At 35.9% G+C, this 12,869-nt stretch overlaps 1 protein-coding gene across 1 annotated transcript in view; it reads right to left on the reverse strand.

Annotated features, from left to right (window-relative positions):
* RIPK4 (receptor interacting serine/threonine kinase 4) overlaps positions 1 to 12,869 on the reverse strand; it is a 67,576-nt gene that overhangs the window by 18,285 nt on the left and 36,422 nt on the right. The window contains exons 3-5 of the mRNA XM_020976260.2: positions 10,622 to 10,770; positions 9,248 to 9,297; positions 5,219 to 5,377 (exon numbers count right to left, since the gene is read on the reverse strand). Coding sequence (XP_020831919.1) covers positions 5,219 to 5,377; positions 9,248 to 9,297; positions 10,622 to 10,770 — 358 coding nt within the window. The remainder of the gene's footprint in view (positions 1 to 5,218; positions 5,378 to 9,247; positions 9,298 to 10,621; positions 10,771 to 12,869) is intronic.

Below are 12,869 nucleotides of genomic sequence, written 5' to 3' on the forward strand. Positions count from 1 at the left end.
GAATCAGGAAAACATTGTACCCAGTATCAACAACATTGTGTGATGATCAACTATGAATGACTCAGCTCTTCTCAGTAACACAATGTTCCAAGACAAGTATAAAGGACTCACTGAAGGAAAATGCTATCTACATCTAGATAAAGAACTGATAGACTCTGAATGTAGATCCAAGTGTACTTTTTTCACTTACTTTATTCTTTTTTGTGTGTTTTTTTCCCTTTTGGTCTGTTACTTTTTTTACAACTATGATTAATATGGAAATATGCTCTACATGATAGCACATGTATAACCTATATCAAATTTCCTACCATTTCCAGAAGAGGGGAGGGGGAGAAATATTTGGAACTCAAAATCTTGTAAAAATGAATGCTAAAAATTGTCTTGATATGGAATTGAGGGAAAAAATAAAACTACTATTTAAAAAAAAAGCTACTCAGATACACAGGGGCTGCTAAATCCCATTGCTGTTTCATTCCAGTGAGAAGGTGACCCTATGACCTGGGCCACCTACCTGCAGAGTTGTGACTACAACTCCCAGTATATCCTCTTCTGCTGCTTTGTCACTTGCATACTGCTGCAGGATTTTGAGGTAGGTAAAAATGGAAAAATGGTACGGGTGATGTCTTTTTATTCACGCATAAATTGGATTTAAGTGACAAAGTGTGTGAAGTCATTGGCCTCACTTCTCTTCCAGAATCATCAGAATCTAGTGGAAAAACAAAACTCAGGATGACTGGTGATGGCCTGGGATGTAGTAGATGAGCTTTGTGCCTTTGATGTCTAACCAAGCTCTGAGCGATCCACAGTGCCTGCTTCAGCCATCTTCATAGCCATTGGAACCAATTGTTCTAATCTGCTCATTCTCCCAGAGGAATTATTCACATGTTTGGACTAGACACCTCCCTAACTCACTAAAGGGTTTGAGACCCCCTCAGTTCTCCTCAACCTCGTTTAGCCCAACTGTCCAAAAGGCTTACTGGAGTGTGGCCACTGGGCATGCTACAGCTTCTTGGAGCCACAGGTGAGAGTTAGGTGAATCAAGTGGACATCAAAGGTGGAAAGCAGCCCTGGAAAGGACTCAGGAGCCCTCATATCAGTATTAACACACCTTAAATAACATCTTAAAAAACAGAATAGGCATAATGTTTAAAAAAAAAAAGAAAAAAGGTACAAAAATTTACTAAAGAAAAGAACTCCTTAAAATATAGAATTGGCCAAATGGAAAAGGAGGCTCAATGAAGAAAATAATTCTTTAAAAAATTAGAATTGGATGAGTGGAAGCTAATGATGCTAATGACTGTGTGAGACATCAAAAGGTAATAAAACAAAATCAAAAGTATGAAAAATAGAAGGAAATTTGAACTATCTCATTGGAAAAACAACTAATCTGCAAAACAGATCCAGGAAAAGTAATTTAAGGATTATTCTATTGCCTGCAAATCATGATGAAAAAAAGAGCGTAGACACCATCTTTTAAGAAATTATCAATGAAAAGTGCCCTGATGTTCTAGGACTAGAAGGCAAAATAGAATTTTAAACAGCCACCAATCACCTCCTGAAAGAGATCCCCAAATGAAAACTCCCAGGAATATTATGGCCAAATTCCAGAGATCCCAGGTAAAGGATAAAATATTGCAAGCAGCCAGAAAGAAACAAGTCAAATATCATGGAGCCAACAGTCAGGGTAACACAAGATTTAGTATTAAAGGGCTGATGGGTTTGGAATATGATATCCTGGAGGGCAAAGGAATTAGGATTATAACCAAGAATCACCTACCCAGCAAAACTAAGTATAATCCTTCAGGGGGAAAAATACACATTCAATGAGATAGAAGACATTCAAGCATTTCTGATGAAAAGTCCAGAGCCAAACAAAAAATTTGATTTTCAAATATAAGACTCAAGGGAAGCACAAAAAGTAAACAGGAAAGATAAATCATAAGGAATTCAATAAGGTTAAACTGTTTATATCTGTACATGGGAAGGTGATACTTGTAATTCCTAAGAACTTTTTCATTATTAGAGCAGTTAGATGGAGTATTACATAGACAGAGGGCACTGGTGTGAGTTGATTAAGATGGGATGACTTCTAAAAAAAATAAAATTAAGGGGTGAGAAAGAGAACTGGGAGCACTGTGAACACTGGAAGAAGAGAACAGGGAGAGGTAGAATGGGGTAAATAATGTCACGTGAAAGAGCTTTTACATTGGAAGGGAAGATAGGGGAAGTGGGCAGGAGCACTTGAACCTTACCCTCATTAGAATTGGTTCAAAGAAGGAATAACATACACTCAGTTGAGTAATATATCTTACCCACCAGGAAAGTGGGGGGGGAGGGGAAGAGGATAAGAGAAGAAAGGGGTGGGGAATTGATAGAAGACAGGACATATCAATTAGGGAATGGCTGAACAAGTTGTGGTGTGTGATTATGATGGAATTCTATTGTACTATAAGAAATTATGAGCAGGATGCTCTCAGAAAAATCCGGAAAGACTTACATGGGCTGATGCAAAGTGAAATGTATTGTGTACAAAGTAACAGCAATATTGTAAGATGATCAGCTGTGAATGACTTAGTTATTCTCAGCATTACAACAATCCAAGACAACTCTGAAGGACTTATGATGAAAAATGCTGTCCATCTCCAGAGAAAGAACTGATGGTGTCTGAATCCAGATTGAAGCATACTTTTTTAACTTTCTTTATTTTTCTTGAGTTTTTTTTCTTGTTTATGTTTTCTTTTACAACATGACTATTATGGATATGTTTTACATAACACGTGTATAACCTATATAAAAATGCTTGCCTTCTCATTGTGGGGTAGGGTTGGGAGGGAGGAAGGGAGAGAATTTGTAACTCAAAGTTTTAAAAAGGAATGTTAAAAATTGTTTTTACATGTAACTGACGAAAAATACAATACTAAATAAATAGAAGAAAGGACAGATGGGGGAGATGGTAGTCAGAAGTAACATTTTTGAGGATGAACAAGGTGACAGAAGAGAGAGTGTAGGATAAACAGGGTGAAATGGGCTGGAGGGAAATAAAGTCAGTAATCATAACTGTGAAAAAAAAATTATAGCGATTACCTCTGATAAACGCATTTCTCAAATATATAGAGAACTAATCAAATTTATAAATATAAGATCCATTCTCCAGTTGTAAATGGCCAAAGGATATAAACAGGAAGTTTTCAGACAAAGTAATCAAAGCTATCTATAGTCATATGTAAAAATGCTCTAAATCACTATTGATTAAAGAAATGCAAATTAAAACAACTCTGAAGCATCATCCCTCACCTATCAGATTGGCAGATATGACAGAAAAGGAAAATGACAGATGTTGGAGGGGCATAAGGAAATTGAAACACTATTGCACTGTTGGTGGAGTTGTAAACTGATTTGCCCATTTTTATAGCAATTTGTAACTATGCCCAAGGGGCTAGAGAGCCATGCATACCCACTGACCCAGCAATACCATTAGTAAGTCTGTATCCCAAAAAAATAAGACAAAAAAAGACCTTTATGTACAAAAATATTTATAGCAGATCTTTTAGTGGTGGCAAAGAATTGGGGATTGTGGGGATGCCCATCAATTGGGGAATGGCTGAACAAGTTGTGACATATGATTGGGATAGAATACTATTGTGCTATTATAATAGGGATGCTCTCAGAAAAACTCGAAAGACTTCCATGAACTGACACAAAGGGAAGTGAGCAGAATCAGAAGATTGTACTGTAACAGCAATACTGTACTATCATCAGCCGTGCATGACTTAGCTCAGCAATACAATGATCTGAGACAATCCTGAAGGACTTCTGATGAAAAATGCTATCCATCACCAGAGAAAGAACAGATGGAATCTGAATGAAGATGAAAGTATACTTTTTAAACTTTGTTTTTGCTTTTTTTGGTTTTGTTTTCTCACAATGTGACTAATATAGAAATATGTTTTTTTGCATGACTGCACATGAATAACCTATATCAAATTACTTGCCTTCATGTAATTGGGATAAAAATAAATAAATAATAATAAAAAAAGAAAGTAAGTTCTAGTCCTCGTCCATAGAGTAGGGACTATCATACTTTTTGTATTGTATCCTCAGTGCTTAGTGTAGGTCTTAGCACATAATAAACATTGCTATGAATTAATTATTCATTCACTAAAGCCACACATGCCTCCATTCAGCTTGTGTTAGGTATTCTTTGCATAGAAGGAAAAAGAACTATCTTTAGTCAAAGATAGTTGTCTTAAAATGGAACAAATCAAAATTCCCTTTATTTAAGATTTATTTTCTGTAAAATGGTCCCTTTCTCAAAGGAACAAGACCACAGTTGTACCTTAATGCTATACATAAAAAAGGCTATTGTGCCAAATATTATTTCAATATTCTTTATAATTAGTTTATGCCAGAATATCAGGTGTTCAAATGCAGTATCTTTTGCTCTGCCAAAGCTAGCCCTAAAGGACTAGGGTGACCTTTACATCTAGTATTTTCATTTTGGGTGTTGGAAATAAAAATGTTATGCTGCTGCCTTAGCTAACATTTTCATTCAGGTTTTAATCTTGGACTATATTTTTCTGTGTTCTGATCCTCTCCAGGCTTCCTCTACTATTCTGACTGAAACCTTTCTCAAGTTCTGGAATCGACACATTGGAAGTACCCTTTGCCACTATGGCTTCGCTCTTTGATTAGATGTCTTGTCCCAAAGCTTTCATTAAAGGGTAGCACACCTAGGGGTAGCCATATCTAATTCTTTTACAGGCAACCTTCTGGACTATATACTACTTCTAGTGTGGTTTTCTCCCCCACTCCCCTTTGTTCCCCTCCCCTCCTTTAATCTTCCTTTTGTTAAATGTGTGGTCTTCTCCCATTAGAATGTAAGCTCCTTGAGGGCAAGGACTGTCTTTCTTTCTACTGGTATTCTTAGCAGTTAGCAAAGTGCCTGGCACATAAGTAAATGCTTAGTAAGTACTAGTTTGACCAACTAGCTGTATTGTGCAGTTTGCATGACTAATTCAAACACATTGTGGTTTCCCATCTGTAAAATGAGTGACCAAACCAGATGACCTCTAAGGTCCCTATGTACCTATTCTTACTCTGAACTTTGTCACCTTAAGTTCAATGGAGCAGTAAAACTAATAACATTTTGAAGAGAAGTGAATGCTAGGGCATCTTATTTTAGGATAGACATTAGCTATATTATCAGGTAGCACATTACCTTGAAAGGTTGGCCGACTTTGGGGATCATCTTGCCAGCACTTCTGCATGAGTCTAATCAAGTTATTACAGGCATGAGGTCTAGATTTGGAAATCGGGGGTAGCTCCAGGCGATGGCCTTTGACTACTTTTACCATAATATGCAGAATGTTTTTCTCATCTGAAAAGTAAAGGCAAACAAGTTACAGCAGATCTAATTAAAAAAAAGGAGAATTTTTTATCTCTGGCTTAAAAGAGATAACTATGGGAAAAAGCACAGAGAACTATCGAATTTAGATTACTGAGCTATTAACAGAAGTGTTATGGAAATAAAATTTTCCATAGTGTTGCATATATCTTTGTTTAACCCTTTTTTGGATGTTAAGCTCCTCACAGGGTTCTCTTATCTCTCCACTATGCAGATTTTCACTTAATCTTCTTTTAGATGCCTTTTTCAGTCCTCCTAATCTTAGTGCCTTCCCCCTGATATTATCTCTGCTTTACTCTGTATGTATCTTGTCTGCACATAGTTATTTACATGTTGTCTCCTCCATTAGACTGGACTCCTTGAGAGCAGGGACTTTTGTTTTGTCTTTCTTTTTATCCCCAGCACTTAGCAAACTGCCTGACACAAAGTAGGCATTTAACCAGTTGTTGATTTGACCACCCAAAGATGGGCTTTGGGAGTTGTGAAAAACAAAAATTTGTCAATCAGTAGTCAAGCAGTTGATAATGACTCACTGTGAATTTACCTCCAGTTGTTCTGCAACGATAGTCACAATTGGTTACTAGGACAATACTTGAAGCCTTTATCTGTGGATAGCATCTTCCAGAACATAGCTTTAAAAAACTTGTTTTGGTCCATACCACAATGAAGTAGAGAAGAATGATTTCAATGGAGGTGATATTATATGCAATTCAACTCAACAAATCCTCCTCTTTCATTATAGTCTCTGATAATGAGGTTGTTCTCCAGTTTGCCAAAGCCACACACTCTATATATTCCTTAGATCTCATTTCCTCTCTTTTTCTCCAACATATCAATAGCCCCTATCATCACCCCCCCCCAATCTTTCAGTCTCTCCTCATCTACTGGTTCATTCTCTAATGCCTGCAAACATGACCAAGACTCTACCATCCTTTAAAAAAAAATCCCTTACTATTTCCTACTATATCTGCTAGCTACTAGTTTATATGTTGACTTTCCTTATTCAACTACTTTTTAACAGTCATCTACATTTAGTGTCACCACTTCTCTTACTCTTTATTAAACTCCCTGCAATCTGACTTTAAGCTCATGATTCAAATGAAAATGCTCTCTCCAAATTTACCAAAGAGATACTCTTTCCTTTTTGGGTTTTGTATTTTCTCTTGGTTCCCTTTCAGTCTTCTGTAGTAGATCTTCACCCATAACATGCCCATTATTTGCAGGTATTCCAAGGATTAGTCCAGGGCCCTCTTCTCTTTTTCCTCAATACTTTCTCACCTGGGGATCTCATTAGCTCTAATAGTCTCAGGTATCATCTCTATTCAGAAGATTCCCAGGTCTATGTATTTAACTGTAGCTTTTCTTCTTGATTTCAGTCTTGCCTTACCAATGGCCTAGTGAACATTTCAGACTGGTTGTTCTGTAGACATCTCAAATTTAACATATCCAAAACATAATTATGATCAATGAAGTGATCAATCTTAACTTCAGAAGAGGTAATGAACTAAAGGTTCAGAATGAGACATAGATTTTTCTGACATTATGTATTTTGCTTGACTTTTCTTACAAAAGAGAGCTTTATGATGGGAGGGGGTAGTCAGTGAGAAGTGACAGTGGTAATGGGACAAAAAAATCAATAAAACTTTTTTTAAAGAGTACATGAAGAAAGTAATGCAGAATAAGTCTGGAGAGGCAGTTGAAGACAGACAAGAGAGCATTAAATGCCAGGCTACAGAGTTTGTGTCTTATTCTAGGGAACCAGTAATGGTTTTGGAACAAGGAAATATAGAAAGGTAATCTTTAGGAAGATTATTTTGCGGAGAATAGATTGGAGAACAGAAGGACTAGAATCAGAGATAAGTGGGAAGATTTTTTTAAAAAAAATTACATTTAAGAATTTTGTATTTTCAATTAATAAGGCAATCTGACATATAAAAATATAGGAAGATCTTTCCTCTCCATGTCATTAGTTAGCCGAGCAGTTGATCAGCACCCATCTAGTTTAGGGATTTTTAATCTTTTTTGTGTCATGGACCTCTTCAGCAGTCTGGTGAAGCTTATGGGACCGCTTCTCAGAATGTTTGTTGTCTACATTCATAACTGAAAGAAATGCTAAGTTTCAGTTTCAGTCTAGTGAAAATTAAGTTGTAATTTTTGTTCCATCCAAGTTTATGGACTCCCTGAAATCTATCCATAGATTTCATGTTAAGAGCTCCTGATCTAGCCAGTTTTAATTGATACATAATCACTGACTAATGCCAGTCAACGACAAGGGACACAAATGCAGGAAATCCTACAAGTGACTTCTTTCTTTATCAAATCAGTGAGATAAAGCAGTCTTAAGTAGTAATCTGAAGATGAAAAGTACCCATAGATACCCTCTAAATATTATTCCATTGGATGCCATGGGATTCTGACTGCTGCTAATCATCTCTTTCAAATGTTATGCTGTAAAAGGAGCAATGCATTTGAGGTCAGAGAACCTGTTTATGAATTTCTGTCTGCTACTTTCTACATGTGTGACCATCAGGAAGTCACTTTACCTCTCTCTGCCTGATCCCTGAACTATAAAATGAGACGGGCAGATAAGCAAAATCCTGGAATTTACAAGTAAGTTTATGGGGAGGGGAGTGGAGGATAAACACTAAAAGAGACAACAACCTTCAAGTTGGAGAAAGGGTATTCCTAGTGTGAGTCCAGTCTTTTTGTCTTTGTGACCAGAATTATAATTAACACAAAGAAACAGACTTTGACATGGTAGCATATGATTTAAAGCCTAAGCTGAGCCCTTCTTTGAAAAAGCCATAAAAGTACATCATTACAGATGTGGATTATTTTTTCAGTTTAAAATCAGTGGGAGTATTTTCTTATTAGTACTTCATTTAGCTTCATACAGAATTGTGTGTAAGTTTAACCTTTAAAAGTATATTCTCACTATTTTATTGATTACTAAAATCTCCAACTTCCAACATTCGAGATGTTTCTAAATCACATTGCTAGGGAACATAAAAACATCAAGCATTTCCAACTGGATTGCCTGATAAAATCTCAGCTTTCTGGCGGGCATCTTCATAGACATCTAACACAAGGGCCTTTTATTCCTGACATTTATAGTCATGTACCTGGAACTTTAGCTGTCATCTGCACAAGACATAAAAAAGATTGGACTTCTGCCATCCAAACTATGTGACTATATGATTGTAGTCTAAAACAAGAGGGACTGGGAAAGAAACCTGTAAAGGATGAATGATGATTGGTGATATGAAGGTGAATAATTGTTTTCTTGTATAAATGAAAGCATTAGAAGTCAAGTCCTTTCTATTTGTAGTAATAATTGCCAAGATGATCTATAACATGTAATACTCTCAAAGACTTTTTTTCTCCATCATTTATTTTAAATATTGATTCCTAGGATGCTAGTTAGGTAAGAAAGATGATATTAAAAGCATGAGCTACAGAATGACTGATCCATATTTCTTCTCCAAGTAGTAAAGAGAATTTATGTTTTATCAAATAATCCCTTATATAGAAATGAAAAGTTCTGCAGAATGGGGAAAAAAGTAAGTTTCTTTCTCTAGCATGCTCAAAATTCTAAAGATTTTTGTAATCAATTCTTGGTCTGGTAGGTGGGTCAGAGACCCCAAAAGAGACAAAGCAGACATAAATTAACCTGTCTTCCATGTTCACTGTCCCTTTTAAGGAACTTGCATAGCACAAGGTATTCATAGATACTTTGTATTTATTATTCCATAATGAAGGAAGTGTACTAATGTGGAAAACAGCTTTAAAATGTCCAAGAACATAATATACCAAACCCAAACATAAAGAGAAAATTTCACTCACCTGCAAAGGGTTTTTTCTGTGTGAGTACTCCCCAGATAACAATGGCAAAACTGAAAAAGAAAAATATGTTTAGGAGCTGTTTGTCTCATTAGCTTAATCTTTATGGAATATGCTTAGTACTGTCATATGGGTGAAACACTTTCTGAAAGAATAAATCTAGAATCTGGAAAAAAAAAAGAGCTTTGTCCATGATAATTTTAAAGTTAACTTATAACGCATTTAGTTCATGATCAACTTTTTAAAAATTAATACAAGCCATTTAAGTCAAAGGCTCATTAAATGTCCATTAAAAAGAACAAAAATCTAAGTAGTATGTATTGAGCTGACAATAACTACAGAAGTAAGGCTCATCACTTTAGGTGTTAGAGAGTTATCTCATTAGAACTTGAGAAGAATTTGAAAGAGAATACTTGACATATAGGAAATTGAAATTTGTAAGCACAAAAGTTAAATCACAAAATTTTGAAATAATAGAGAAAATCTTTTTTTTTTCAAATTCTGTAAGCTGTAACTAGTTCCAGAAGTCTAATTCATTAACAGAGGTCCAACTAAAAAGTATAGCTAAGAACACACACACACACACACACACCCACACACACAGACAATTTCAAACCAGGCAACCAAGTTCTAAGAATCAATAGTTGTTAAAGAAGTTTCCACAACAATTCGTAGAAAAGTAAAAAGTGACAATCGGTCTTTTGCTAAGCATCAAAACATCAGTGAAGTACTTCGGTCTTTTATCTTCCCTTTCCTAGGAAAAGTACAGGGAATTAAGACCATTAGGCTTTGAGAAAGGAAAAAGGACAGATAACTGAATTAATACATATATATGTTCCAACATCTATTTATCTAAAATAACTGTACCAGGTATTATTGGGTATCAAGAGCTCTTCATATAATACTAAACTGAAGCTATACACAGGCATATGCATGAATACTTAAAGCAACAAATTTCCACAAACTCTCAACAAATAAAACCTGCAGTTTGTGAAAATGCCAGACCAAAAAAAAAAAAGTCATAACTTGTCAGTCCAGTAACACAAGTGACTCTAATTGGCACTTCCACAAACTGTTGAATATTTTTCACTCGCAGCTAAGAAGCATTTAAAATGGGAAAAAAAGAAAAATCTTCCATGCCCTTCCAAGCCAGTCATAATCTAAAAAAAGCCCCTCAACAAAAGTTAAACAGACCTGACTTATTCAGATCCATGAAACAAATACGTAATTATTTAGTATGAGCAAAGAACCAAGTCTTTGGTTTGGAGGTTCTTCCAGATATTTACCTCAGAGGAATTTGTTAAGTTCTAGAAGAATTTCTCAACCAGTTGTCCCAAACAATCAGATTGCCCCTGCAAAGGAAGTTTTTGCACCAACCTGTACACATCATGTTTGATATCAAAGAATCTGCTCTTCTCTTTTATACGTTCTGGAGGTAAGTAAGCAATTGTACCAAAAAGTCCATCAATGCTGAGATCCTGGGAGTGAGACAGGCCATTACATTTGGCTAATCCAAAATCTGAAATCTGGAAAGCAAACAGATAAAAAAGTAAATGAATTAAACTCCAAATAGAGCATGTTTCAATGCTTTATAAAGTGAAGAGTTAGAACACTTACACTACGTTAAACACAAATTATAGGATATCTCCATTTTGTAGCATTCAAGCACTTCTAGAACATTCAGGTTGGAAGCATCTTTCACTTTTGAAGTTCTGTAAAATAATTATCACCTAAGGTGGTTTTTTTTTTCATTTTTGAAAGGGTGCTCTCATATTTACAGGCTTAATTTACTCTAATTCAAAACAAAATCTATTTTCCCCATGTTCAAATGCAGAAGAAAGTTACCTTACAAAGGATATAGCAAATTGTTTTATTTCTGTGAAGTCACATTTCTGCCATTTTGCCTGACAAAATGGAAAATCAGCAATGAAACCCCCCAATTAAAGGGATGACAAGAGAAACTGACAGCATCAAACACTGTGAATCTAATTACGTAATATGGCCTATTAAGTGAACAAACAAGTAGACGCAAGCTTTTTCTGTGGAAACATGTTTTCAACTGCCTTTTAAAACACACCAAAAACTCGAACTACATCTGTCTCATATGGCCCTATAAATCAATATAATTTGTCTTAAGATCTTTCCCTATCCTCCAGGGGTTATACGCTGCATATAGACAAATCATACAGAATGCCTTTATGTGTGTGTGTGTGTGTGTGTGTGTGTGTGTGTATATATATATATATATATGTATAAGCACAGAAATAAGGTTGCTATACACACACACACATATATATGTTTATGTAGCAGGGTTTTAGGGCCAAACACTTTCATGTGTAGCTTAACTGGAATGTCACCCCGCAGCCAGCTACTTAATTCATTACTATACTTATTCCCATCATTCTGAAGACATATGTTTAGATATTTCCTTATTATTTACTAGCACTGGAATACCTCATTAGTCAAATAGTTCCGAGAGCACCCCACTCCTGTTTATTAAATATTACTTATTTAAATATAAAAACCTCTAGTCTGTTAAGCTTGAAGAAGCATCAGTGGTACTGGCTAAACAATAAAACAAAGACAAACTATTGCCTACAATGTTTCAGCCATAAGAAAGATCATAGCCAGAATCATCTCTAACCATCACTGCTACTCTTGACTTTTAATTTCTAGAATATAGTTCCACCAGCCAAAATTTTAAGATTTTTTTTTATGTTTCTTTGCAAGATTCAAATTAAATACAGTTCTCTCAGGAAGCAAGTTTGCTTTCTCAGCTTTCTCTCTCTAACTCAGTCTCTCTTCAACTACAAAAGGAAACTCTCTTCAAAATGAAAGTTTGATAAGAATTTCAAGATTCCGTTGGCTCCAAATAGAGGTCTGGCCTTAGAATTAGGAAGATCTTAGTTCAAGACTCATCTTTGACACATACTAGCTTGGTGTTCGCACATGTGGCTTGCTGTAAAACTCTGTTTTCTATCTATTCTTCCCACTGTTATCTCTGGAATACACACTCCCTGAGTAACAAACTTGCTTTCATCTTAAATCTTTTTTTCCCCCTACTTTCATCTTCTGGCTCTCTCCTGACACAGCCTCCCTTTCTAGCACTGGAGGCACTTTCAATCATTCCCCTTGGCTCGCAGGTCCAGGCTGGGAAGTTGGAGTACTCCTTACTCTCCAATGCCACTTTCCAGCTCTCCCTTTACCTCCATCACTCATTAACCTCTCCTTTAAGGTTCACTCAATCCATATTTAGCACACAATCAAAACTCTGTTAACTGTTATCTACCAACCTCCAAGACACTCTCCTTTCCTAAATGAGTTCAGTAACCTGGCTTACAGTCTTTCTCTTCACCTCAACTCCTACAGGACTTAAATACATATCGATGCTTCCCCTAGCATCCTAACTTCTGAATACCTCAACTTGCTCATTTCCCATTATTCATACTACACACAGAGATGACCACACTCTTGATCTGGATGTCACTCACAAATGCTCCATTTCTAAGATTATGAACTCTGAAATTTCTTTACTTTATCAAAATCTATAGTTATTTGATTCTCCCTCTCTTTTTCAATGCTAAACTCTGTTTGTTCTTTGTCCTTACCTCAACCACCAATCCCT

The sequence above is a fragment of the Phascolarctos cinereus genome, unplaced genomic scaffold (genome assembly GCF_003287225.1).
Source record: "Phascolarctos cinereus isolate Bilbo 61053 unplaced genomic scaffold, phaCin_HiC Scaffold_726;HRSCAF=1367, whole genome shotgun sequence".
NCBI classification, from domain to species: domain Eukaryota; kingdom Metazoa; phylum Chordata; class Mammalia; order Diprotodontia; family Phascolarctidae; genus Phascolarctos; species Phascolarctos cinereus.